We start from the raw sequence: 26,400 nt of genomic DNA on the forward strand, positions 1-26,400 counted from the left end.
CCTAAAAATTAGCGCAAACAAGAATAAAATTGAACAAGCCATGTACTGGTGTTATTTGCCTCATCAACACTCATTATGGAGTTCTTGGACGGTGATCGACACTCGCCCTTTCATTTACTGTTGAACAATGCCATCATCAATGCGTCAGAAACACGAAAAAAAAAATGTCAAGGAGAATGTGAAAGCAAAAACAGATAAATAAAAAAAAAATCCATGATTTTATTAGTTCTGGAATCGATAGTGATTAAATATGCCGCCTTATAAGAAGACGAAGATTCAATGAAGTAGGAGCACATATAGCGATATGATTATTATTAGTTACGTGATATCCGGTATGCCGGAATCAAAGGAGATTTACCACAAATCAGAAGAAGAATAGAACAAAAAACATAAAAATCGCCCCTATTGTGCAATATACAGTATTTGTTTACTAAAAATAAAAAAATCGTTGATTTGATTTCTTTTTTTTTTTCATTTTCGTTTCTTTTCACACATATTGTAAACACTTCTACTAAACTCTGCCTCTTTTAGTTTTTGTATTCCCTTGTGTATTTTTTTGTTTAATTGTTTTTTTTTCAAGGTACCTTCCACTCTATAAATATATAACTGATTCCTACCTTCAACAAAAAATTTCAATTTCATGCAAAAGAAAAATTTTTTTTCCTTTATACTTTTTTTTTTTTGTTCCTGTTTTCTTTTAAAAAAATTTCTTGAGTTCTTCTTCCCCTTAAGTAATTTTCTTAGCTTACATTATCTGCCAAGAGATCTTATTTGAACTTAGAAAACTGTTACAATCGCTATGTTATTGAAATCATTACTTCCATCCATCTTGGCTGCTACTTCACTCGTTTCTTCCGTGAAAGCCGACGACTTGCCTGCCATTGAAATTGTGGGTAACAAGTTCTTTTTCTCAAACAACGGTTCCCAATTCTACATCAGAGGTATTGCTTACCAACAAAACAATGCTGGTTCTAACGATTCCTTTGTTGATCCTTTGGCCGATGCGGATGCTTGTAAAAGAGATATTCCATACATGGAAGCTGTTGACACCAACGTTATCAGAGTATATGCTTTAGATGTCACTGCTGACCACACTGAATGTATGCAATTATTACAAGACGCTGGTATTTACGTCATTGCTGATTTGTCTCAACCAGATGAATCTATCAACAGAAACGACCCACAATGGAATTTGGATCTTTTCGAAAGATACACCTCTGTTGTTGACAAGTTCCACAACTACACCAACATCTTGGGTTTCTTTGCTGGTAACGAAGTCACCAACAAGGTTTCAAACACTGATGCCTCTGCTTTCGTCAAGGCTGCTATCAGAGACACTAAAGCTTATATTAAAGCAAAAGGTTACAGAACTATTCCAGTCGGTTATTCTGCCAATGATGATTCTGATATCAGAGTCTCTTTAGCCGAATATTTTGCTTGTGGTGATGAAGACGAAGCTGCTGACTTCTTTGGTATGAACATGTATGAATGGTGTGGTTCTTCTTCCTACAAAGCTTCTGGTTATCAATCTGCTACTGAAGATTACAAAAACTTGGGTATCCCAATCTTCTTCTCTGAATATGGTTGTAATGAAGTCAGTCCAAGAAAGTTCCAAGAAGTTGGTACTCTTTTCGGTGATCAAATGACTGAAGTTTGGTCTGGTGGTATTGTTTACATGTACTTCCAAGAAGAAAATGATTATGGTTTGGTTTCTATTAAAGGTGACACTGTTTCTACTTTACAAGACTACAACTACTATAAATCTGAAATCTTGGACATCAGCCCAAGTTCTGCTCAAGCCTCCGAAGAATCTGCTAGTACTATTTCAAGAACTACCTGTCCAACTCACACCGACAACTGGGAAGCTTCTACTGAATTGCCACCAACTCCAGATAAGGATGTTTGTGACTGTATGGGTGCTGCTTTGGAATGTGTTGTCAAGGACGATGTTGATTCAGATGATTATAGTGATTTGTTTGGTATCGTTTGTGACCATGTCGACTGTGGTGGTATTAGTGCCAACGGTACTACTGGTAATTACGGTGCTTACTCCCCATGTGGTGCTAAAAACAAATTGAGTTTTGTTCTTAACTTGTACTATTTGGCAAACGACAAGGACGAATCTGCTTGTGATTTCGATGGTTCCGCAACTTTGCAAGATGCTTCTACTGCTTCTAGTTGTTCTGCTTACTTGTCCTCAGCTGGTTCTTCTGGTTTAGGTACCGTTGAAGGTACTGTCAGAACTGATACTTCTGAAGCTACTACCGACGCTTCTGGTAACAGTGGAAGTAAGAGTGGTTCTTCCAGTGCCAGTGGTACTGATTCTTCTTCTTCAAGTACTTCTTCTGGTTCTAGTGGTAGTAAATCTGCTGCCACTACTGTCTCCGTCACCACCATGACTAAAATTGCTACTGTTGCTCTTTCTGTCATTGTTGGTTTCGGTTTGATTACCATGTAAAGATAACGAAATAGAAGAAAAAAATAAAAAATTAAAATTAGAGAAAAAAAAAAGAAATTGTAGAAATAATCTATATTCAATACAATGAGTATAAGAAGAAATAATACATACACAGAACGTTTATTTATACTATATGAGAATTTTTACTTATCCATGACCATATTACGAATCTCCCAATAGTAATCTCGATTGAATTCATTTGTTGATCCAATAAACCAATGATTGATTTTTCTTTCGATTCTTAATTCCTCCCTTTGGAATTTCTCAATGATCTTGCTGGATAAACCAAAATCTGGAACAGACGTATTCTGTTCACGATTTGAAGCTGCACTTGACATGGATCGTTGAGTAAATTGGCTGACTCCTCTAACAGGAGATTGTAACTTATTCTCCACCAAATCGGGTATATCATCAAATATATTGTCATCCTCTTGATCTGCTTCCGTGTTTATCCATTTCAACTTCTCCTTATCGTAAACCATTTTGCCATCTTTTGCTGACAGCTTAGCTACATTGTGTGGTATTAAAGAAGGTTTCTCGAATCGTACCAAGTCTATCTCATTTCCTTCCCAGCAGTTCTTTTTAGCGTTGTACTTCATATTATTGTTGCTAGGATATGCAAGGGTGATTTCTGTATCGTTATTCAAGCACTTGACAGTACCCATTTTTTTATGATGGGGATGATAGGTTTTGTTCTCTTTGTATTTGTTTAGCACTTGATCTTTATTATTCAGTATTGTCTGGGGTTTATGGTAAAATGAAGGAATACGTTCCAACTTCAGTCTGACTCTGTTGTCACACTTGAATTCTGCATATGAGTTATATTTCTTCAACTTAGGAGCACTTTGTCTTAACGTTGGCATTGAAGGTTGTACCCGCAACTTTGCTTCAAAATTATTTGCAAAACCATCCTCAAAATCTTCAAAATCGTCTCTAGTGTATTCATAATTTACTGTCTTTTCATTGTCCAATTGATCAAATAAACTCAAATTTTCATTTGTTAACTTGTTAAAATCTTTTAATTTTAATGTCTGGTTAGGATCATAATCACCTTTTCTTCGTTGAGCAAACTCCCGTTGTTCTCTTTCTGCTTCTTTTTGTTGTGCAACTTTTGTAGCAATCAAGCGTTGGTTCATTTCTTGAAAGACACTACCATTCTTGTTTAGTTCACCCCAATCAAAATCTTGATCTGAAAGTTCCGAAGTAAGATCCGTTTCATTTTCTTCACTATATTCACTTAATGTTTCTCGTGTTATTCGTCTTTCAGGTATTGATGAATTTCCCGTCAAGGCAAACAGAGGCAGCAGTGCATGCAGTTGTTTTGGAATCATGTTCATCCGAAGTGTTTCAACGTTATTGTAATCTATGCCCTCGGCATCACCAAATATATCCTCGTCTTCTGAATATCGTTTGAGTATTTCGTTCCTATTAGGTGACATAAATAAAAAAAAAAGAAAAGTTGAAGAAAAATGGGTATCCTTAATGGTATTTTAATTAAACAAACAGAGAATAAATTAAAATAACAGATCGAAAAATCTTGTTGTTGTTGTTTTTTTTTTCCACTGATTTCTTTTTGTTTCCCATGGATCTCCCTCTCGCAATTTTGAAGGTTTGTTTGTTTTATTTTCCACTCATTCAATTGAACATAAACAAATCAACTCGAACGAGCGCTCCAGTGACAAAAAAAAATTCGGTAACAAAATGCATAATGTTTTACATGTTGGTGTATCATCCAGATATGTAAAAAAGAAATGCTTCCAACAGGATTCGAACCTATGATCTCCTCATTACTAGTGAGGTGCCTTACCAACTTGGCCATAGAAGCTTCTTGTTGTTGTTGTAAAACTCTGGCCCTGTTTTGCCACTCAATTTATTGACAATAGATTGTGTTAAAATTATAATGGTTTTAGCCGATATTACATTATTCCTTTTCTGCAACTTAAATCTTTGTATGTATTAGCAGTAGGGTATTTCTAGTCGATATTCTCTTTGTTATTTGAATACATAGCATTGCCTCTAAACAGAAAAGTATCCCATTTCTTGAGTCGAATTTTCTTATGTAACTATGAGCAAGAATTTTTCTTAAAAGTTTATTGCAAAAATTCAATTAAAAAAAAAATAAAAATAAAAATGGTTATCCCTTATCACTACAATCACTGGTGATTGTCTAAACTACCACAACAAACTATAAACATTACTCTACCAACTAATATCCTCGGAGCAAATTTCATGATTGCTATTTGCATTAGACATTGACTGACCAAACGTGAAATTCTAGCTCTGAAACGATTGTATCGAATTTTTTTTTTCCTGTGTGCCAGCCCTATTACCAATCACAAAAACGAGTTTCATCTAGAAAAACAAAGGAAAGCATAGTAAATAAAAAAAAAAAAAAGGAAAATTTAGTACTTTTCTTTTCAATTTTCATATTCATCCCTTCCTAGTCATTATATAATTGAAACTATGAGTGATTACCCTCCACCCAATTACCCACCACCAAATAGACCCCAATATGAACAGCAACAACAGGACCAACCGTATCAAGTTCGCCCGGATTTAGAGCATCAGCAGTACGGAGATTACTATGAAAAACCAGTTCCTGCTGAAAATTTTGATGATAGTTTCAAGATTGAGAAACCAAAGTTCAATGATTGGCCATTTGCCATTTTCTTCTGGTTGGTTGTTGCTGGGTTCATTGCAGTAGCTGGTATAACATTGAATGCATTAAGAGAAACTTATGGCTTCCAAGGAGGATCCATCTATGGGTCCGGGAACACATTCACATTGAATACTAATACCATTATCTTGTTTGCATTCATCATTGTCATGGCAATTGTTCTCTCGGCTGCCATCATTATCTTTGCCAGAGTTGCCCCTAAAGCATTCATAGTATCAGGAGTCATCTTGAACGTTGTTTTAGGTGTTGGTACAGCAATCTTTTATTTTGTTGAGCGTTATTGGTCTGCTGCAATTGTCTTCCTTGTTTTTGCTTTATTTGGTGCTTGGTGTTACTGGAGAGCACGTCACAGAATTCCTTTGAGTGCTACCATCTTGGCAACCGTGATTGATGTGATGAAAATGTACCCGTCTACTTTGGTGACTTCTTTTATTGGTCTTATTATCAGTGCTGCATTCAGTGTTTTATTCAGTGTTGTCATTGTTGCCACATATGTAAAGTTTGATCCTAATAACAGTAATGAAGCATGTTCTGTAGGTGGTGGAAGTTGTTCGAAATCCAAGTTGATCGGGGTATTGGTGTTTGTATTCTTTGCTGGTTTTTATATCTCTGAAGTGATGAGAAATGTCATTCACGTGGTTATTGCTGGTATATATGGTACTTGGTATTACTTGGCAAACTCTGATCAAGGTGCCCCAAAACACCCCGCATTGGCTTCTTTGAAACGTGCATTAACTTATTGTTTTGGTTCCATTACCTTTGGTTCATTGATTGTGTCATTGATTCAACTATTGAGACAATTGATCTCCATTCTTAGATCAAATTTTGCTGCTGATGGTAACGGATGGGGTGTTTGTGGAATGATTATTTTGGACTTTGTTGTTGGATTCATTGACTGGTTGGTGCGTTACTTTAACAAGTATGCATACTGTTATGTCGCATTATATGGTAAGAGTTATATCAGATCTGCCAGGGACACTTTCGACTTGCTTCGCTTCAAAGGTATGGATGCTTTAATCAATGACATGTTTATTAATACCGCCTTGAATTTGTATTCTTTATTTGTTGCATATTTGGTTGCGTTATTGGCTTTCTTATATTTAAAATTTACCAAACCAGAATACAACTCGAATGGTGACTTTTATGCCCCAGTTATTGCCTTTGCTTTCTTGATTGCCGGACAAATTAACCGTATATCTTTGACAGTTATTGAAAGTGGTACAGCTACTTTCTTTGTTGCTTTAGCAAAGGATCCAGAAGTCTATCAAATGACCAACCGTAACAAATTTGATGAGATTTTTAGAAACTATCCAAATGTTTTGGAAAAGATCACCAGTGATCATTAGCAGATTTGTCAAACATAGTCCTTTTTTTTCTTTAATACGTATTTTTATTTTTATTCTTTTAGTTTTACTGTTTGGTTTTTTCAATTAATATTTTGTTCTTATACACATGATTTGTAAACTATTTGTAAACCCGCTGTAAGAAAGGAACGAAAAAAAAAAAAAAAAAAAAAATTACAAAAACTCGTTACAGAAGTTACTTCTTATCACAGTAAAACAATCCTACCTGATGTTAACTCTTGCAATTGGAGACTTGTTCATTCCAGATAGATCAATAGATTTACCACCTAATTTTAAAAAACTATTAGCTCCTCAGCCTAGTAGTTCCCCGAGCAATAGTAAAATCAATCAAGTAATATGTTTGGGCAACATTACCAATTCCGACTCAACGTTGCAATTTTTAACCAATATATCCCCACTGTTCAATTTGGTCAGAGGTGAATTCGATAACCCAACAATCTTATCACAACAATTAACATCATTGAATAAAAACAGTTCAATTCCTTTGTGTAATAAGTTTGTTCATGATAATTTAAAGATTGGTTATACGAATGGTTATCAACTTGTACCAAGGGGAGATCCATTGGTGTTGGCGGCTATTGCTAGAGAGTTGGATGTTGATGTTTTGATATGGGGTGGTACACATAAAGTAGAAGCTTATACTTTAGATGGAAAGTTTTTCATTAATCCAGGAAGTGCCACAGGAGCATTTAGCTTTGATTCACCTGATAATGACGACGACGATGATGACGAAGTAGAACAAGAAGAGGAGGATCCAGAAGTGAAAGAAGGTGAAAGTGAAGTAAAGGAGAAGGAACTGGAAGAGGAAAAGAAAGAATTAGATAGTGACAAGAAAAGAGACAAAGACGATAATAAGAAAGAGGAAAGTGACAACTCTGTTGATCCGAAACAGGTTCTCTATGAGGTGACTGAAATGAATTCCAACATACCTTCCTTTTGCTTACTCGATACACATGGTTCGACCTGTATTTTATATATTTATACACATATTGATGGGGAAGTTAAAGTTGATAAAGTTACATATACAAAAGATTAAGCTTGAACTAAACTATAATGCAATACAAATTCTTTCTTGATCTTTTCCCAATTGTGAGGATCAAAAAATATGTAGACACCCTTTTCTACATCTTGGCTAATCAATACCGGCTCGACATTGCTATCTTTGGTTAACCATACTTGGATTCCCTTATGATATCTCCAATTACGAGCCACCAATTCCCTGGCAGCATATTCTTGTAATGTATCTCTAGGCTTCATGTAGAATATATAAAACAATGTTTCGTCGGTAAAGCTTTGAATTTTGGCGTCACAAGGTCCAGGAGGAGGATCAATACTTGATGATCTTATGCTTTTGGGTAATTTGAAATACGGCTCCAATTCTGATCTTGCAGTTTCAGCCCATGGTGATGATAAGTTCTTTAAGATCTCAGAATCGTCAGACAAGTCCAATCCACATTTACTTATGTCTTGACCAAGGGCATAATTTGTTATATCGGATTGTTCCATTCTTACCAAGGATGTTAACCCTTGCATTCCATACTTGTTGAGATCTTCTTCTACCGGTAGAGCTGATGATACCATTATAATCTATAGATATTCCTTGTAGTTGTTGAATTCCAACAAAACAATAAAAAAGAGCAGGAAAAAAAAAGAAAATATTCTGACAACCAAAAAAAGTTAAAGAAACAGAAAAAAAATGGCAAGCGTGTGTGCGAAAGGTGAAGAAAACAGCAAAAATACAGACAGAGAAAAAGAAGGAAAAAAAAAAATATACAGTATTTACCCATCGCAACAAGTAACTGATTACTATTAACAATGAGTAGAAGACATACACCAAATATTATCATAACAGGTACACCTGGATGTGGGAAATCATCACATTCACAGAGTTTGGTCAGTCAGTTGAACCAAGAATTCAAGAAGGACACTACGATTAAATTCAAACATTTCAATATTAGTGAAATTGCAAAAGAAAGAGACTGTATTGAATCATATGATGCCAAGTTAGATACTTCTGTTGTAGATGAAGATAAGTTATTAGACTCCTTAGAACCAGATTTAGAAGAAGGTGGTGTTATCGTTGATTGGCATTGTTGTGATATATTCCCAGAAAGATTAATTGATTTGGTTATTGTTTTGCGTACTGATAATTCCAACTTGTACGACAGATTAAAAACTAGAAACTACAACGATTTGAAATTGCAAGAAAACTTGGATTGTGAAATCATGGAGGTGATTTTACAAGAAGCTAGAGATAGTTATATTCCAGATATTGTCATTGAGTTGAGATCGGATTCAGCAGAAGAAATGGATGAGAATGTTGACCGAATAAGCTCCTGGGTCGTTAAGTGGATGGAAGATCATCCAAATGGTGTATCCAATGAATTGGACAAACAATATCACGGCAATGATGACAGTGACGAAGAGGAGGAAAGCGGAGATGATGAATACGAATTAGAACAAGAACAACAAGAAGAAGAGGAAGAGAGAGAAGCCGAAGAGGAAGCAACCAATGAAGAAATGGAACATACAGAAGATATAGCCCAGTAAAGTCAATAAACGCATATACTATTAAAAATTATATTCTATTTTACACAAAATCTAAATTTATCTTCTAGAACAATTTAGTAGCAATTCTTTGCAAGTAAAAGAAAACCAAAATACAAAGCAATATTATCACAGCGTAGTAACCTCGGGTAGCAAGAAAATAGGTCCAGGAACCCGAAAGTTTTTCCAAGTTATGACTTTCCAATTCAGTGATACATTTGGCGTTTTGTGAGAAGATGTATTTTGATTCTTCGATAATTTCAGTCTTTTGGGCTTCGGTCAAACCGTTTCTGGTTACCAATTCATAATCTCTCTTGTACATGATTCTTAATAAATCTTCATCAGCAACATCGAATGTGAAAAAGTTGGTACCCATCTTGACAATTTGATCATGGGACAAGCCATCTTTGTGTGGGTACATACCAGTAGCTTTGACAATAGAAGATCTCATGATTCTACCACCAGCAAACAATGCCAAGTACATAACATGCAAGTAGGCAAACAACAAGTATGGTTTTTCGGCAGTAGCTTTTAAAATGTGGTTGGAAAATTCAATTTGGGCTGGCATAATTGGGCTGATAAATTTCTCTTTGTGGTCATCGTAGAAGAATAATAAGTCATCTTCAGCTTTACCAGCTCTAGCAATTTCTGGTTTCCATACTTGTTTCAACATATCACTCCATTCATCATTGGCTTCAAATTGTCTGTATAAAGCTTTTTCGATAGTAGCAAAAACATGGTAGAAACATTGCAAACCTTGACGGTATACTTTGTGATTTCTTAAAGCGATGGCCAATTTTAAGGTAACCATCTTGTCGACTTTGTCATGCAAACCTCTGGTTTCCAAGTTTATTCGGTTAGCTAAGGCACCGACATCATTTTTAGCTGGTAATATTTCGTGTTGGGATAATTTGGTATTAGCACCGGTAGGTAAAGCCATTTTCTATTTGTGGGTATTATATATGATTAAAGATACTTGATAAGTAATATAGGACAAAGGAGAAAAAGTTGAACGAAGAAGAAATTGTGGGATTTTTCTGGTATTTATATATATATATTTCCAAAAAAAAAAGGAAGAACAAAAGAAAAAGAAAGGTGCTCATTACTAACTTCGCAGTTATCGGCATTGCTCAGTTGTAGAGTACAAATAGCCTTGGCAGAAAAAAACAACAATAAAAAGAGAGAGAAGAATCGAAATTCATGTGGCGTACACGTTCTGCATCGACTCGCGTTGCAAGAGTATTTTAGATCATTGAATGCTTCCTTTGGCTGAGATTAGAAAACCACCATCACACTTGGACCAACCGCAAAAAAAATCGATCGTCTTGAACGTAATTGATCAAATCGATAAAACGCAGAGATCAACCTTACAATTAAAATGAGATATATATAACCAATTAACAAAATCAAATGTTTCAGATTTAAATGAGTGAACAATCGACGATCTCTAACCATTGCTATGCAATTCATATAAAACAAGTTCAAACCCTGGTATTTAAGGTTTGACACTACTGGGTGATGTTGAAAGATTTTACTGACTCCACTAGTTAAGTTATCGGTGAGCTGATTTAAAAGATAATGAAATGCAATAGAAGAAGAGGAAGTGCTATTAGGAAGTGGTCTGTTCTTCGATTTCTACTTTTGGATGCACATCATTATAGAAAAGAACTTTTACGACATAAAGACTATCTTATCGATATCAGCCGTGGAACCACCGTTTAACTCGTAGCGACAGGGGAAAGACGTGTATTGTTTGTGATTATTTTTAGTAGTGCGATAACTCCATTACATGAATCGACTATCGTTTGGATCTGAATGACCTTCCCGTTCCGGATACGAGATAAAAAGAAAGTAAACACTCAAGTCACGCGACTAAAGTCATTTATTGTGGGTGTGTAAACTTTTTTTTTTTCTGGGCGAGTATGGCAAGCTGGTAGTGTTGTGTAGCGTACATGAACTCTTGTTGAAAACTATTACTGTTATACATCTCCACCAACTAGTATTCTCACCCATTTCTTTGAGAATTTTTCATTGTTTATGTCGGAGTTATCGAGGCGATACATATTTAAAATAGAATAAAACGGCTATCCATTGAAAACTAAATAATTACTCAAGAACTATAAGGAAAAAAAAGGAAATAAATCGAACTAGATTGATATTTCAAACCTAGGCCAATTTTTCAACGTGATCAACCACTGGTTTGTCAATATTGGTAACGTGAGAAACATCATCATCACCAAAAGCACGAGCAACCTCTTCTAAAGTATAACCAGAAGTTTCGACGTAGAAGAAATAAACAACAAGAAGTTCAACAGCCAAAACACAACAGTAGACAATATAATACTTCCATTCAATGGCGTCCATAGCGATTGGATTGACAAACCCGTTGAACAACAAAACCATATTTTGGGACAAGAAGAAAACATTGATACCCTTGGCTCTGATGGTGAATGGAAGAATTTCAGATATATACAAAACACTATTACCTGAATTTGCAGTATTGTAACCCAAGTAGAAGATGAAAATAAAGGCAAGAACTGAATTGGCCAAAGAGTGGTCCTGGAAACCAGTCATGGCAAAACGAGCAGAAAGAGCAGTCCAAATGATATAGGATGTCAACATGATACAAATACTTGCCAAGAACAAAGTACGTCTCTTGAAGTATGGAGCAGCAAATGCAGCAGCCCAAGCAAGAACCATGTTATAAATCATCAAACAACCGTTGATTTCCAATTGTCTCTTTGGTTCAGTAATACCAATGGTGTCCAAAACCTTGTTCAAGTAGTAAGAAACTAAACCATTACCAGATAATTGCATAATGACAGCAGTGAAAATCAAGAGGAACAATCTTTTTCTGTAGGTTGGGATTTTAATAAAGTCAATGTATCTTGAATTAGATTGAAGCTTTTCCATTTCCAAAGCAGCACTGATTTCTTGCATTTCAAAATCAACCAATAATTGACCTTCTTCTGTACCATCATTACCAGTATGGTATCTCAAAAGGATATTTCTAGCTTCTTCGGTCTTACCTTTAGCAACCAAGTATCTTGGAGATTCTGGGATCCACCAAATAAAAAGCATTTGTACGACTGGCATGGCACCTTGTAAATAAGAAGGGATTCTCCATGAGTAAGAAGTAGTAATTGGTTGAGTACCAAATGTGACCCAGGCAGCAATAATAGCCCCAAAATTCCAGAATGTGTTGTACAAGGCAGTACAAGTTTCTCTATAACTTGGATAGGATAATTCAGCAATTAAGGCAGGAGAAGACACAGTTGAGATACCAAACCCAAACCCTAAAATGATTCTTGCCCAGATAAAGAATGTATAGTTGGTAGCAACACCTTGTAAAATGGCACCTAAAATAGTAAACATTACTCCAAGCATGATTGTAGATTTTCTACCAAACTTATCAGCAAGAATAGAAGCAAAAGCGAAGGAAATAACACCACCAAAGGTATTACCATTTGATAAAGCACCCAAGACAGCACCCTGTGGGTTTCCCATAGCATCTTTCCAATTATCCAAAACTTGTAAACCGTTCAACATAGAACCATCATAACCGTTGTTGGTAGAGGTTAAAGTGATAATAAGAATCCAAAAATGCAATAAACGAAGGTGACCATACTTGTACCAAGGTTTTTTCAAATACAAATATTGATCGATTTCATCTCTGCCTCTGAAAACCTGTTCAGAAGAAGATGAATCTTCAGTGATGATGATATTATCTTTGGATGACATTTTAGCTATGCTGCTTATGATGATGATGATGAAAATAATAGTAAAAAAAAAAACCAAGAAAAATAGAAATAATTTGGTCTATTTATACAGAAATAAAATACATTAACCACATTTTTCTTTATACACCGTTTATTAGATGGCTGCTAAAGACAAAGAAATTTCTTCGTTTCGTAAACGTAAACTTAAAGTTGGGGAAATGCGGGAACAAATGCAGGTAAATCGACATAAGTTCTTCTTCAATTGGTTAAACAACACAAACCCTCCCCCGCAGACGGTATTCGTCATATATATTACTTAGGTCAACTAGAATGAATAAAATTTGAATACGCAATAATAATAATAATAATTATTATTCTTAAAAAAAAACAACTTCCTTTTCCTTGAAATGTGAAATCTACAGAATTAGTGAATCGAAATCGAATTGCTCTTTCGTTTGCAATATGCAAGTGGGCGGAAAAAAAAATGCGAAAAAGAAACTCGCGCTTTTGGAGGCTAAGAAAACCCCAGCCAACACCGATGTCATAGAATGTAATTGCCAAGATCGATGCTTATCTGGTTAATAATAATCCGTTTTTGATACAATAAGGGTTAATCCGTTCGATAAGAGGCAGAAGCAGCGGGGAGGATTTTGTATATAGAAGACACAACAGTTTATTAATGGGAGCAACCAACAAGTCCTTTACCCCATACCTAAGACACAATGAAAAAGTTGTGGAGATCTGCACAGCGGCTTAAACAGAATCGACCTTCCTTTTGGCTGATGAGAGTTTTTTTTTTCCTTTCCCTTTTGTCGTGTAGATTCAAAGCCTTCCCCTTCAATTTAGTTATATTGAATTTCTCCTTCCTAGTCTTATTTCGATCTTATAATCGGGGAGATTTCCCCTTTCTCGGATTTGGTTGCTTTCTTCAAGATCGTTGATCAACATGCAAGACAGATCAAATGATATAAATACTTGACAGAATTAAGACGTTATTTGTTGTCATATTTTTGTTTTATCTATCAAATAATAATCATAATAATTATTAAATCATCATGTCCTCCGGATTCTTAACTACTAAAGGTACAAAAATTGTCGACGCTGAAGGTAACCCAATTGTTTTAAAGGGTACTGCTTGTGGTGGTTCTTTGAACATGGAAAATTTTATTACTGGTTATCCAGGTCATTTCACTGAACATAAAAATGTTATTGCTAAAAAAATCGGTACTGAAAAGTGTGAATTTTTCTTTGACAAGTTTTACGAATACTTTTGGACCGAAAAGGATGCTGACTTTTATGCCAATGAATTAGGATTCAATGCTTTGAGAATTCCATTTAACTACCGTCACTTTATTGACGATCAAGGTGATTTCTTCAAAATCAACCCAAAAGGTTTTGAAAGATTAGACAGAGTCGTTGACATTTGTGCCAAGTATGGTATCTATACCATTTTAGATTTGCATGCTGTTCCAGGTGGTCAAAACCAAGATTGGCACGCCGATTCTGGTATCCACAAGTCTATTTTCTGGGACTTTAAGATTTTCCAAGATTGTATGATCAATTTGTGGGTTGAAATTGCCAAACATTACAAGGACAACACTTGGGTTGCCGGTTACAACCCATTGAACGAACCAGCTTCTCCAGATCACTCCAAATTGGTTGAATTCTACAAACGTGTTGATAAAGAAGTTAGAAAAGTTGATCCAAACCATATCTGGTTCCTTGATGGTAACACCTACTCTATGGATTTCAGACAATTCCCACCAGCAGATTTCATCCCAAATTCTGTTTATGCTATCCACGATTATTCTGTCTTTGGCTTTCCATCATTGGACGGTTACCTTTACCAAGGTACTGATGCAGAAAAAGCCAAGTTGAAGCAACAATACGAAAGAAAGCTTGAATACATGAAAAAATACAATGTCCCAGTCTGGAACGGTGAATTTGGTCCAGTTTATGCTTCTAAAGAAAGAGGAGACGAGGATCCAGATTCCATCAACAGACATAGATACAATGTTTTGAAAGATCAATTGGAAATCTACAAAAAAGGTGATCCATCAGGCGATGGTTCTCCAATTTCTTGGTCTATTTGGTTGTATAAAGATATTGGCTACCAAGGTTTAACTTATGTTTCTCCAGAATCTAAATGGTATCAAGTGTTTGGCAAATGGTTGTTGAAAAAGAAAAAATTGGGTTTGGACAGATGGGGTAACGATATCGATCCAAAATATGCCAAGATCTATCATAACTTGATTGATCATATCAAAGAAAACACTCCTGAAAAATACCATAAGGCTTTGTATCCACACAATTGGACTGTTGAAGATTATGTTTACAGAGTTGCTAAAGATATGTTATTCTCACAAATTGCTCAACACGAATATGCTGACTTGTTTGTTGGATTATCATTTGAAGAATTAGACGAATTGGCTGCTTCATTCAAATTTGAAAACATCTGCAAAAGAGACGAATTAAACGCCATCTTGAAAGATTACTGATCGTGTATGTATAGTGACATGCTGTATAGATGATTATAGACCTTTTTGAAATTTTCAATATTGATTTTTCTTTCTCATCTCATTGATAGCGCGTTACATCTCTAAACGCGGTGAACAAATTTAACCGCTATTTTTTTTTTCTCTTCTTTTTTTTTTTTTTTTTTTTTTTCTTTATTTTTATACATACTTCTTACATCAATCTACCAACCAATGAGTGCCCCACCCTTTTTAAAAGTCAAGGATTTCCCTTTTTTGGAAGCTCGTGATACATATAAAGTTAGTACCTGCTTACTTCTTCTTGAGATACTGGAAAATTATAAAACCATGCAATTGGTTTGTACAGACTTTACCAACAACATACAGAATAAAGAAGGTAATTACAAACGAAATAGACTAGATATACCATCTGGCCAAATCATTTGTATCCCCATGCTTCCCAAAGAATTCGAAGCATTAAATAAGAGCTATAATGAATTTTACAACGATTCGTATAATTTAGTTCAGGAGTATAAAGATAATGGGTTTGTTGATGTTGCAGATAAACTCATAGTGATTACGTTGAATTTAAAATTACGACTTTATAATAGAGTTCTTGAACCATATCTGTACGATCCAGAAATGGTAGAGTATCAATTATGCGACAAACGGGAATTAGAAGTAGTTCGGAGTTTATTCAAGGAAATCATAAAAAGAAATGCTTATTTCAAGTTAGTTAAAGAACGTTGCCATAAATTGATGCCTCCCGATTTGGTTTCAGAAACCACAAGTACTGCAGAGAGATCAAACAGTTATGTGCCAGTTGTGAGTATTGAAAATTCCAGTGAGTATACCGAGTTAGCAGATGTTGAATTTAGTGATGAATTCGACGATCAAAGTTCTGATATATATCCAACTGAACCTAAAATATACTCAATTTCTGAAATTAAACAAGTACCAATGTCATTGGACGAAGAGGTTTATCCCATCAGCGGTAAAGTATATGCAACTTTTCCAGATGACTGGTCTTTTATTGCGGGGAAAGTCGGCAAGGGTGACGTGATTTCCATTCGTGATTTGGAATTAATTGTTGGAGATGTGAATATTAATGAAGATACAATTTTGGATGATAGAAACTCCTTATCCATAATCTTGCAACGAGATGAACTATTAAAGTACACGAAAAGTAAGTCACCTGAGCATTTCTATTGTGACGTTTCTAGAGCGAAACAAGAATTCTATCAGATGATGAGCTCATTAAAGTTAATTCAAATCAAAAAGGGTTCTAAAAAAATTAATAGCCTTAAACAAAAAATTGTCTGGAAATTTGTGGAGGCTTCATAAGAAAAATAACCAATGCACGCAGTTTTCTTTTGTTGGTGATGTGTGTTTTTTTTTTTCTAACACTCTCTTTATTTCTTTCATTTTTTTTTTAATCCAATCATATTCAACCAATAGTCAGAATGTTAATACCAATCCGATCTTATGGAACTAAGTCAATCAAAAATGCATTATCATTAGAGGAGTTTTTATTTCGAAGTAGAGTAAGATCAACTTATCGTGAATTGGCAAGACAGATTTATAAAACTCATGAACGACAAGATTTGATGTCATTTTTACGTGATGAATTCAAAGTTAATTCAAATCAAACTGATTTACAGTATAGAAAATATTTACTATCGCAAGCATTGACTAAAATTAATCAAATGAGTGCAAGTCTAGGTATAACTTTAAAACGATAAACTAGGATAATTACATTTATAAACTATTCAAAAGAATATTTGTAGAGTCTATTATGGAATGTTTAATTTCTTGTTTGATTGGATCCATGTCAATTTGGAAAGGTAACTCAAAATTCATTTCATCAATCAACTCAATTTGTTTCTCGGCAAGTTTCAAATCTTTAAATTCTTTAGACAATGGTTTTATTTGAACAAGTAATTGATTCAAGGTTGCTGTTGAGCGTCTTTTGGCAAGCAATTTAACAACTTTGGTAAATTCAACAAGATTAGCCAAATTTTCATTCAATTCACTGGATAACAAATTTTCTGGTATAAGAATTTTCAATTTATCGATTTTTAAATTTTTTTGTATATAGTTGAACAAAGATTGTGATTCTTGTGGATTTAATGTAGCAATTTTTGTAATTTTCAATAAATTGAAATACAATCGGAACAATAAATTGTCAAATGCAGTTAACTTTTCATTAGAAGTGATCTTGTTGTACAATTTAAACAACTTAGACGAGTCACCTGGGTGGAAAATGATCAAATATATCAACAACTTCAACTTTATAGTATTGTCTTTCAACGAAATACTCAAAATACCAGTATTCTCCAATCCATTCCATTCTGATTTAAAGTCGCGATTATCGGTGTATTCAGACACGATTAAATTCTCATTGTCAAGAAGATAGTTGATGAAATAATTCAAATATCCTTCATCTCCGGTGATCAATGATGTTTGGAGAACTTTAGAAATGGTAAAGTTTAAGGAAATTGAATTTTCAATTCTCTTTCCAAAATTAATAAAACTTTCAAGCTTGTTAAAGACACCATTCTCAAATCCTTGTCTTATAGTGTATTTCATCTCTTCTTTTGAAGTAAGGTAGAAACGGAAAACGTCGACAAAACCTTTGAGACCATCTTTCGATGGACCCACATGTGTTAAATAATGATTCAAAGTCTCATGTTGAACCATTTTAATTTTCAACCCGTTATAAATTGGGAAAATCAAATCACCGGTGTTCAATCTTGAATAAAGTTTCATCAACCACAACTTTAACCTATAATTATATTTGTCTTGTTTGAGTAGTTCATTTATTATGATAATGCTTTGTATAATACTTTCATTTGATCCATCCAAGTCGGCTAGTATTGATCTTAAGGCCAACTCGTTGACAGGGTTATTGTCAAATTCTGCACCCTGCGAAACAGAATACTTTTCATAAACATCCCAATTGTCCTTGGTGTTCAAGAATTTTCTATTATTAACAATTGTTATCAACTGGGCGTTATCTGGAGTACATTCCTTAAGTTGATCGACAAATGATACTGGCAAGTCATACTGAGAAAGGTCGGGATGACAGCATAATTTGTTATTGAATTTATTGTAGTATTTTTGGATACTGTTGTCAATATTCTTTCCGTAAAGTCTGTCTAGTTCAATTTTCAATAACAACGAGTTTCTAGTGGAGTCAGTTACTTTGTTATTCAATTCCTCAAAAGTTTTACCAATTCTCTGACCAGACTTGATCCACAACTTCCATGTATCAAAATCGTCAAAATTGTCCTTGAAAAGTAACTCTTCAGCATACTTGTGCAATTGTGTAAAACTTTCATTTTCTTCCATTGACCTCATATAAAGGAGTTTCAATTCCAAATCTAATGGCATTTCTATACCTTGCAATACATGCTCAACCTCTTTACTGTTTAGGAATAAAGTATATGTATATACCTCTTGAACATTTTCAAATGGTTGTAAGCCTTCGAGTAATTTCTTACCCAAAGATGTGTACAATTTCTCCTTCTCGTTGTCACCTTCTTTCAATAACAAGTGGAAACTAAAAGCATACCACAAAGTGTACAACCTTGATTTCTTGTTCTTGTTCAAATACATGAATATTCTATTGAACAATTTAAAGTCTTTTTTTGCAATTGAATTTTCAAACCAATTCATACACAAGTTTTCAGCAGATACAGGATATTTCTTAATGGCATTCTCATACACCAAACTTGATTCCTTTTCTCTACCAATTTCCTCAAAAAACTCACTCATGATCTCAATTGTTAATGGATCACTTGGAACTTTATTCATAAGATCGATATTTTTCTTAATGGCCAAATCTTTCTGTCCCATCTTTAAAAAGATCTTATTTTGTAATGCATAATAAAGGGATTTCTGTGGGAATTTGGCGATTTTTTTAGCCAACAAAGTCTGTGCATAATTATAATTCCCTTGATCTATCAATTCAATAATTTCATTATCCGAATTAGATGCCATTTTTCCTTTAGTTATCGTTGAGATTTGTAGAAGGGAGTTTCAGTTGACCTGAAAAAAACTTTTTCAGATTCTTTTAATTTTCGCTCCCTCGTTTCGTGGCTGTTGTTGGAGGATTTTTTTTCTGTCTTTCTCTTTCTCTCTCATACTGTGATTGTTGTAAAACGTTGATAGGGAGTTCTTATTTTTTTTTTCTCTCTTTCGTTTCGACCACTTATAGCCCCATTGAAATTCTAATTCCAGTTTTATACCTTGAACTTTCATATGTTTGGGGGAAAAACATGGTGAACTAAAACAAGATTAAATATTGCATACTATCTGTGATCTAATAAGACTGGTAGCTTTTATTTGCAACGGAGATAATGATCACACGAGGTTAATAACCCATTGATGAGATAAAGAAACGTGCGTAACCAATTGCAATAAAAATAAGCATAGGTCCTTTTGTCGTAAAAAAACAACAACATGAAGAACAAAAAAACAATGCACAGGGATCTTTCCTCGCCCCCTCATTTCGGACTAAAGATACTACTCTCCAGAAGTCATTATCTGATTGTAATTGAAACGACCATTGACCCGACTCTCCCCTCGCCAACAAAAAATTAATTACCAATTGCCTTACAGTTCATGACAGAGATAACGCCAGAATGACAAGAAAAAAAAAGAAAAAATTAAAGGAATATATAATACAATGAAGATATGGAATAAGAAAAGAGAGCACATACTTTTTTTTTTTCTTGGGACCAAACTCAGTTTCAATACAAGATGAAACGGCATCAAGGAAGTGATTGCTTGGTTCAATATCTTCTCAAGACCATATCAATAAACGAAATTTACAGTGGAATCTCAAAGAAACAAAAAAAAAAAAAGAAATTGAACCAAGAGCTGCCAACTGGATTGACATCTGTGATAAACTTGGTAGGGCGATCGTCCCTACCATACAAAAGTATTCCATCTGTCAAAATGTTTCCATGCAAGTAATCTCATAGTATCTGACACATTAAGTTTGAGTAATTCTAGATTTGCTTATCAGAAGTTAGACATCCCGGAACAATCAGTTCTGTAAAGGTTAAATAAAGCCGATAATTAGGAGGGAAGGAAATAAAAAAATAAGGCTATATAAGCGTGTGTAAACGTGTGGGAGAGAATGCTAAGAAATTCTTTACTGCAAAAAAACACCAAGCATAATTAATTTCTTAGTCCTTTCTTGGCTGATTTGTTTAGTATCTCCAATATTTAACGTGACCACATGACACGACTCCTCATTATCTACTGATAAAAAAGAAAAAAGAAATAGAAACCGCATTTAGTTACACAAAACCAAGTATCACCAATATTAGAAAATCTAACCTTCAATTTAGTGAACAGATAAAAAAAATAGTAGAAATCCTATTGCAACAGAAATAAGATGAATAAAAAAAATTGTAACAACCAATATCGCAAAAAGGATACCTCATAAAAATCTGAATCTAAGTTAGATCACACATTTATAAACTGTAGTTACATCCAATATCTGAAAGACAAATGAAAACCTGGTGTGGTATTTCATCAATAAAAAGCAACAGCAACTTTCATTACTGTAGTAGAAGTGCTACCAAAAAAAATGAATAATTCGATTTGTCATTTACGGCGCGCATCACAAATTCCTGGAGGGTAGAACAAAAAAAAAAAATTAAGTGTCAGACGATATCAATAAGATGTGGCTGAATCTACACTGTGGGTGCACGTGGTACGAATACAAGGGAAGTTAATGATAGTATTATTAGTATTATTCTTCACCCTGTAGAAGATTATCCTTTTCTTGATGCTGTAGGTGAATCCATGAACATTATGTCAACTCTAAAACCTATTAGATACTGGTCAATAATAGTTAATCCGAAACGTAGTACTCACTTCGGACGAGGGGGTGGGGTGGAGACGTTTAGCAATACTAAAAAAAAATGACTGATTTTCATATAAGCAAGACGCTTTTACTATCACCTGCATACAATTCGAAAGATCAAACTGCGTATTGCAAAGTCTATTTTTGGCAGTGCACGAATGTCCTAGTAAATGCAAACATTAGGTCACCGTGCAGGCATCAAGAAAATGTGCAACCAAGAAAAAAAAAAAAAAAGTAAGCTACATTATCATTTCTTTTTTTATAGTATTCATGTAACAATCAAAGGCTAAGAAAATATCGGAACGATTGCCAATTAAATTTAATTCAGTCAACTACTCATTAAAATAAATTAAGCAAAGCATGAATAATGTGGAAAATTCACAAAGCAATTTATCACCACCAATATTTGGGCGGAGCAAGTGATTTGATAAGATGTGTGAATATAAATAAGATTGGGTTTCCCCTTTCATGTTTTGTTTTTTCAAATATTGAAGATCTTGTTTAACTAAATACTTCTTATTATTTTCATTAAATTGTTAATAAACTCCTTCTTAGCATTCCCATTTATCTTGCATTAATATACTTTACACAATTATTTTTTTTTTTGTCTTTCTTTCCATTCACTGTCATCCCCCACCACACATATCCAGAGAATTAGGAAAATTAGTATAATCCATTATTCCATATTAGCTATATATTTATTTTAATTTGTTCTACAACCAGCTTTTCATTATTTTATAACCACTATCATCAATCTTAAAGTCACCACCAAAATAGTAATTAAGAATTGATATTTATATATAATGTCAATGTCAAAAGAATCAATAAACTCTCCACCACGGGAGCGTGTAAATACAGATTCATCAGTTTCAGATAAATCTATGCAAGAAAAAACAACTAACGGATCCCCAGCACCAACATTCGAAGCCTATAGATTGACTGTCGACCAGACTGCACAAGAATTCAGTACAAATATAGTAGATGGTTTACAAGTTCATGACGCCGAATCGCGACTCCAGTCTTATGGTGCCAATAATTTAGGCGATGGAGATAAAATATCCTACGGTAAGATTATGGCACATCAAGTTTTCAATGCTATGATTTTGGTTTTATTGATCAGTATGATTATTGCCCTTGCCATTCAGGATTGGATATCTGGTGGTGTTATTGGATTTGTCGTTTTCCTCAATATATCTGTCGGATTCATTCAAGAACTTAAAGCTGAAAAAACCATGGGTTCGTTAAGAAACTTAAGTTCCCCAACTGCTAGAGTCACTAGAAATGGTGATGATACAACTATTCCAGCAGAACAAGTTGTCCCTGGTGATATCGTGCACATTAAAGTCGGTGACACCGTCCCTGCTGATCTTAGGTTATTTGATTCCATGAATTTAGAAACCGATGAAGCTTTGTTGACTGGTGAATCCTTGCCAGTCTTGAAAAACCACGAAGTTGTCTACAATGATTATTCTGTTCCTGTCCCAGTTGGTGACCGTTTGAATTTGGTTTACTCCTCTTCTATTGTTTCTAAAGGAAGAGGTTCTGGTATTGTATATGCCACTGGTTTGAATACCGAAATTGGTGCCATTGCTCAATCTTTGAAAGGAAACAATGGATTAATTCGAAAAGTTGACAAGTCCGATGGTAGAAAACCTAAAAAGAGAGAATACAGTAAAGCTGCTGCAGGTACTGTTTATGATGTTATTGGTAACGTTTTAGGGGTCAATGTCGGTACTCCATTACAAAGAAAATTGTCATGGTTGGCTATCTTTTTGTTCTGGGTTGCTGTTGTTTTTGCCATTGTTGTAATGGCTTCTCAAAGGTTCAGAGTCAACAAGGAAGTTGCCATCTATGCTATTTGTGTTGCCCTTTCCATGATTCCATCTGCGCTTATCGTTGTCTTGACTATTACTATGGCTGTTGGTACCCAAGTTATGGTTTCAAAGAAAGTCATTGTTAGAAAATTGGACTCATTAGAAGCTTTAGGTGGTATTAATGATATTTGTTCTGATAAAACCGGTACTTTAACTCAAGGTAAAATGATTGCAAAGAAAGTATGGTTGCCAAATGTTGGTACTTTAGAAGTGCAAAACTCCAATGAACCATACAATCCTACTGTTGGTAATGTCAAATTTTCGCCATTTTCACCAAAATTTATCAAAGAAACCGATGAAGAAATCGACTTTAACAAACCATACCCTGATCCAATGCCACAAACTATGCATGACTGGTTGATGACTGCTACTTTGGCCAATATTGCCACTGTTAATCAAACCAAGGATGAAGAGTTAGGAGAAATGGTTTGGAAAGCCCACGGTGATGCTACTGAAATTGCTATCCAAGTATTTACCACCAGATTAGACTATGGTCGTGAATCACTCGTCCATAACTATGAACATATTGCTGAGTTCCCATTTGATTCATCTATCAAGAGGATGTCTGCTGTTTACAAAGATGAAAAGGAAACAAGGGTCTACACCAAGGGTGCTGTTGAAAGAATTCTTCGTTTATGTGAGTACTGGTATGGTGAACGTACCGAAGATTCCTACGATTCACAAAAATTAGTTAAAATGACTGACGATGATATCAAGTTAATTGAAGAAAACATGGCAGCTTTGTCTTCCCAAGGGTTGAGAGTGTTGGCGTTTGCTACTAAAGAACTTGGATCCAGTGATGTTTCTGACCGTGAACAAGTTGAGTCACACTTGATTTTCCAAGGGTTGATTGGTATCTATGATCCACCAAGAGAGGAAACCGCAGGTTCTGTCAAGTTGTGTCACCGTGCTGGTATCAATGTCCATATGCTTACTGGTGACCACCCAGGTACTGCCAAAGCCATTGCCCAAGAAGTTGGTATCTTGCCACACAACTTGTACCACTACAGTGAGGATGTTGTCAAGGTCATGGTGATGACCGCAAACGAGTTTGATGCATTGTCTGACGAAGAGATCGACAACTTGCCTGTGTTGCCGTTGGTCATTGCGCGTTGTGCCCCAAAGACCAAAGTCAGAATGATCGAGGCCTTGCACAGAAGAAAGAAGTTTGCTGCCATGACTGGTGATGGTGTGAACGACTCTCCGTCTTTGAAGAAAGCTGATGTTGGTATTGCCATGGGTATGAACGGGTCCGATGTTGCCAAGGACGCCTCTGACATTGTTCTTACAGACGATAACTTTGCCTCCATCTTGAATGCTATTGAAGAGGGTCGTCGTATGTCGTCCAACATCCAGAAGTTTGTGTTGCAGTTGCTTGCTGAAAATGTTGCCCAGGCTTTCTACCTTATGATTGGTCTTGTCTTCATCGACGAGACTGGATTCTCTGTCTTTCCTTTGTCACCTGTGGAAGTTTTATTCGTTCTTGTAATTACAAGTACCGCCCCGGCCCTTGGATTGGGAATGTGTACTGCTGACGACGATATCCTTGAGAAACCACCGTCAAATACCATCTTCACGTGGGAGGTTATTTGTGACATGGTTGGCTATGGTGTAATTATGGCTGCTAGTTGTATGGTCGCGTTTGTGGTGGTTGTGTATGGACACGGGAACGGAGATTTGGGTCGTGATTGTAACACCATGGGTGCTAATCTCGATGTATGTGGTTTGGTGTTCAGAGGAAGATCCACTGCGTTTGTGGTGATGACATGGTGTGCTTTGGTATTGGCCTGGGAGTGTCTCCACTTGAAGAACTCGCTCTTGCGTACACACCCTCGTGACCTTTGGGAAAACCGTTTCTTGTTCTGGTCCATTGTATTTGGTTTTGTTTCTGTCTTCCCTGTGGTGTACATTCCTGTCATCAACACCAAGGTGTTCTTGCACAAGGGAATCAGTTGGGAATGGGGTGTTTGTTTTGCATGTACAGCTTTGTTCTTGTTGGGAGCCGAAGCTTGGAAATGGGGCAAACGTGTGTGGTCCCGTACCGTCAAAGCCAAGAACCCAGAGTACGAGTTGGAAAGAAACGACCCATTCGAAAGATATGCATCCTTCTCCAGAGCCAACACCATGGTTGTGTAAAACTTGGCCGATTTCATATTTCTATCCTTACATTAGCAATTCACTTCTATTTTGACTTCTTTTTATTGTTTTTCTTTCCTCATTTGTTTGTATTTTGTATTTTGTTTCTTCTTTCTAGAGTTTGGTTTTAGTTTTAATAATACATTATCAGTTTTTATTTTCTTTTTATTTTTCACAGCTTAGTTTGTGAGTCTCTTGAACGCATCTAAATTCCAATGATTACTAGAGAAGTTTAGAGTGATTGATTGGCTGGTGTGGTGCTAAATTTCTTAATATTTGCAGCCCGTGGAATGTATGTAGATTGACAGTACACGCTCTTGAGATGATCAGCACCATGTGGTCCACTTTTCTACGCATCTCGTCTCTATGCGCCAATGACTACGTTGGTTACATACAGAATACTCATCGTTTATTGTTGTTGTCAACGTCTATAACTTCGGCCCTCTCTATCACACTCCTATCTCAACATTTGTTCTTTAACTTCAAACTGGCCACCCAAATGCAAGGTATTTCCAAAATCCTGGATGATACCTTCTTTGCTCTTCTTGCTCACATCAACAACTGTTATTGAGGTGTTGAATGGAACCTTCAAGTCGGCTGGCGTCAACTTATTGTTCAACTTGTATCCCAAGGTTTCATGCAAATATTTGGTGAATCTGGTGATCACACCCCCATGTGTACAAAAAATAACGTTACTATAATCCTGGTCAACAAGATCAAGCCATTCCTTTCCAACTCGAGCACATAATTCAGCTTCCTTTTCTCCTAAATTACGGAATCCAGGTCCATAAGTTTCTAAAGCATCTTTCAAATACATCCCTTGCACCTTACCCATATCTCTTTCTCTTAAATTAGCAGTATATTTGACATTATCCTTTTCTTGATGGGCCATAATAGGTTGTAAAGTTTGCTGACATCGGATCAAATCTGATGAAAGAAAATAATCAATAGGGATCTGAGAAAAGAATTTTCCAACAGTTTGTGCTTGATTTCTACCAGTCTCATTCAAGTCTGTATCTAAATGTCCTTGTAAAATCTTTTGGACATTATGATCAGTTTGACCATGTCTAACAATAAATATTCTAATAATTTCGGGATCCGTGTTTTCCAAAACTTCAAAAGTCATCTTGTAATTATTGAAGATAAGAAAAATGAGAAGTAATGCTTTTATGATTACTTTTTTTTTCAATTTTTTTTTTTTTTTTTGTTTGCAGATTTTCATCAGTTGTTATTCTACGATATCGTTACGACACAAAAAAAAATCCGTATA

The 26,400-nt window shown here is 35.3% G+C and overlaps 13 protein-coding genes and 1 non-coding gene across 14 annotated transcripts; 7 read left to right on the forward strand and 7 right to left on the reverse strand. All coding sequences in view use genetic code 12, as the record gives it.

Moving 5' to 3' along the window:
* Nucleotides 1-799: 799 nt before the first annotated feature.
* On the forward strand, nucleotides 800-2,458 carry PHR2 (1,3-beta-glucanosyltransferase; the record flags this gene model as incomplete). The annotated part of the gene is made up of 1 exon (XM_002549953.1): nucleotides 800-2,458. The coding sequence occupies one exon, from the start codon at nucleotides 800-802 to the stop codon at nucleotides 2,456-2,458; it is 1,659 nt and encodes a 552-aa protein (XP_002549999.1).
* Nucleotides 2,459-2,601: 143 nt separating this feature from the next.
* Nucleotides 2,602-3,897, reverse strand: BFA1 (Bfa1p; the record flags this gene model as incomplete). Its single annotated transcript, XM_002549954.1, has 1 exon — nucleotides 2,602-3,897. One exon carries the CDS (start codon nucleotides 3,895-3,897, stop codon nucleotides 2,602-2,604), a length of 1,296 nt encoding a protein of 431 aa, XP_002550000.1.
* Nucleotides 3,898-4,210: 313 nt separating this feature from the next.
* Nucleotides 4,211-4,283, reverse strand: CTRG_06318. The gene has a single exon. It is a non-coding gene; the product is annotated as a tRNA-Thr (tRNA).
* Nucleotides 4,284-4,921: 638 nt separating this feature from the next.
* On the forward strand, nucleotides 4,922-6,481 carry CTRG_04298 (uncharacterized protein; the record flags this gene model as incomplete). The annotated part of the gene is made up of 1 exon (XM_002549955.1): nucleotides 4,922-6,481. One exon carries the CDS (start codon nucleotides 4,922-4,924, stop codon nucleotides 6,479-6,481), a length of 1,560 nt encoding a protein of 519 aa, XP_002550001.1.
* Nucleotides 6,482-6,707: 226 nt separating this feature from the next.
* On the forward strand, nucleotides 6,708-7,535 carry CTRG_04299 (retromer subunit; the record flags this gene model as incomplete). Its single annotated transcript, XM_002549956.1, has 1 exon — nucleotides 6,708-7,535. One exon carries the CDS (start codon nucleotides 6,708-6,710, stop codon nucleotides 7,533-7,535), a length of 828 nt encoding a protein of 275 aa, XP_002550002.1.
* CTRG_04300 (CCR4-NOT core subunit) lies at nucleotides 7,532-8,080 on the reverse strand (the record flags this gene model as incomplete). The annotated part of the gene is made up of 1 exon (XM_002549957.1): nucleotides 7,532-8,080. The coding sequence occupies one exon, from the start codon at nucleotides 8,078-8,080 to the stop codon at nucleotides 7,532-7,534; it is 549 nt and encodes a 182-aa protein (XP_002550003.1).
* Nucleotides 8,081-8,314: 234 nt separating this feature from the next.
* HBR1 (nucleoside-triphosphatase) lies at nucleotides 8,315-9,049 on the forward strand (the record flags this gene model as incomplete). The annotated part of the gene is made up of 1 exon (XM_002549958.1): nucleotides 8,315-9,049. One exon carries the CDS (start codon nucleotides 8,315-8,317, stop codon nucleotides 9,047-9,049), a length of 735 nt encoding a protein of 244 aa, XP_002550004.1.
* A 64-nt stretch (nucleotides 9,050-9,113) lies between these two features.
* Nucleotides 9,114-9,986, reverse strand: HMX1 (Hmx1p; the record flags this gene model as incomplete). The annotated part of the gene is made up of 1 exon (XM_002549959.1): nucleotides 9,114-9,986. One exon carries the CDS (start codon nucleotides 9,984-9,986, stop codon nucleotides 9,114-9,116), a length of 873 nt encoding a protein of 290 aa, XP_002550005.1.
* A 1,226-nt stretch (nucleotides 9,987-11,212) lies between these two features.
* On the reverse strand, nucleotides 11,213-12,787 carry CTRG_04303 (uncharacterized protein; the record flags this gene model as incomplete). Its single annotated transcript, XM_002549960.1, has 1 exon — nucleotides 11,213-12,787. One exon carries the CDS (start codon nucleotides 12,785-12,787, stop codon nucleotides 11,213-11,215), a length of 1,575 nt encoding a protein of 524 aa, XP_002550006.1.
* Nucleotides 12,788-13,820: 1,033 nt separating this feature from the next.
* On the forward strand, nucleotides 13,821-15,263 carry CTRG_04304 (glycoside hydrolase family 5 protein; the record flags this gene model as incomplete). The annotated part of the gene is made up of 1 exon (XM_002549961.1): nucleotides 13,821-15,263. The coding sequence occupies one exon, from the start codon at nucleotides 13,821-13,823 to the stop codon at nucleotides 15,261-15,263; it is 1,443 nt and encodes a 480-aa protein (XP_002550007.1).
* Nucleotides 15,264-15,473: 210 nt separating this feature from the next.
* On the forward strand, nucleotides 15,474-16,583 carry CDC13 (Cdc13p; the record flags this gene model as incomplete). The annotated part of the gene is made up of 1 exon (XM_002549962.1): nucleotides 15,474-16,583. The coding sequence occupies one exon, from the start codon at nucleotides 15,474-15,476 to the stop codon at nucleotides 16,581-16,583; it is 1,110 nt and encodes a 369-aa protein (XP_002550008.1).
* Nucleotides 16,584-16,997: 414 nt separating this feature from the next.
* Nucleotides 16,998-19,241, reverse strand: CTRG_04306 (uncharacterized protein; the record flags this gene model as incomplete). Its single annotated transcript, XM_002549963.1, has 1 exon — nucleotides 16,998-19,241. One exon carries the CDS (start codon nucleotides 19,239-19,241, stop codon nucleotides 16,998-17,000), a length of 2,244 nt encoding a protein of 747 aa, XP_002550009.1.
* Nucleotides 19,242-21,923: 2,682 nt separating this feature from the next.
* Nucleotides 21,924-25,130, forward strand: ENA2 (Na(+)-exporting P-type ATPase; the record flags this gene model as incomplete). Its single annotated transcript, XM_002549964.1, has 1 exon — nucleotides 21,924-25,130. One exon carries the CDS (start codon nucleotides 21,924-21,926, stop codon nucleotides 25,128-25,130), a length of 3,207 nt encoding a protein of 1,068 aa, XP_002550010.1.
* A 457-nt stretch (nucleotides 25,131-25,587) lies between these two features.
* On the reverse strand, nucleotides 25,588-26,352 carry CTRG_04308 (phosphoglycerate mutase; the record flags this gene model as incomplete). The annotated part of the gene is made up of 1 exon (XM_002549965.1): nucleotides 25,588-26,352. The coding sequence occupies one exon, from the start codon at nucleotides 26,350-26,352 to the stop codon at nucleotides 25,588-25,590; it is 765 nt and encodes a 254-aa protein (XP_002550011.1).
* Nucleotides 26,353-26,400: the final 48 nt, after the last annotated feature.

Source organism: Candida tropicalis (assembly GCF_000006335.3).
Source record: "Candida tropicalis MYA-3404 genomic scaffold supercont3.6, whole genome shotgun sequence".
Lineage (NCBI taxonomy): Eukaryota > Fungi > Ascomycota > Pichiomycetes > Serinales > Debaryomycetaceae > Candida > Candida tropicalis.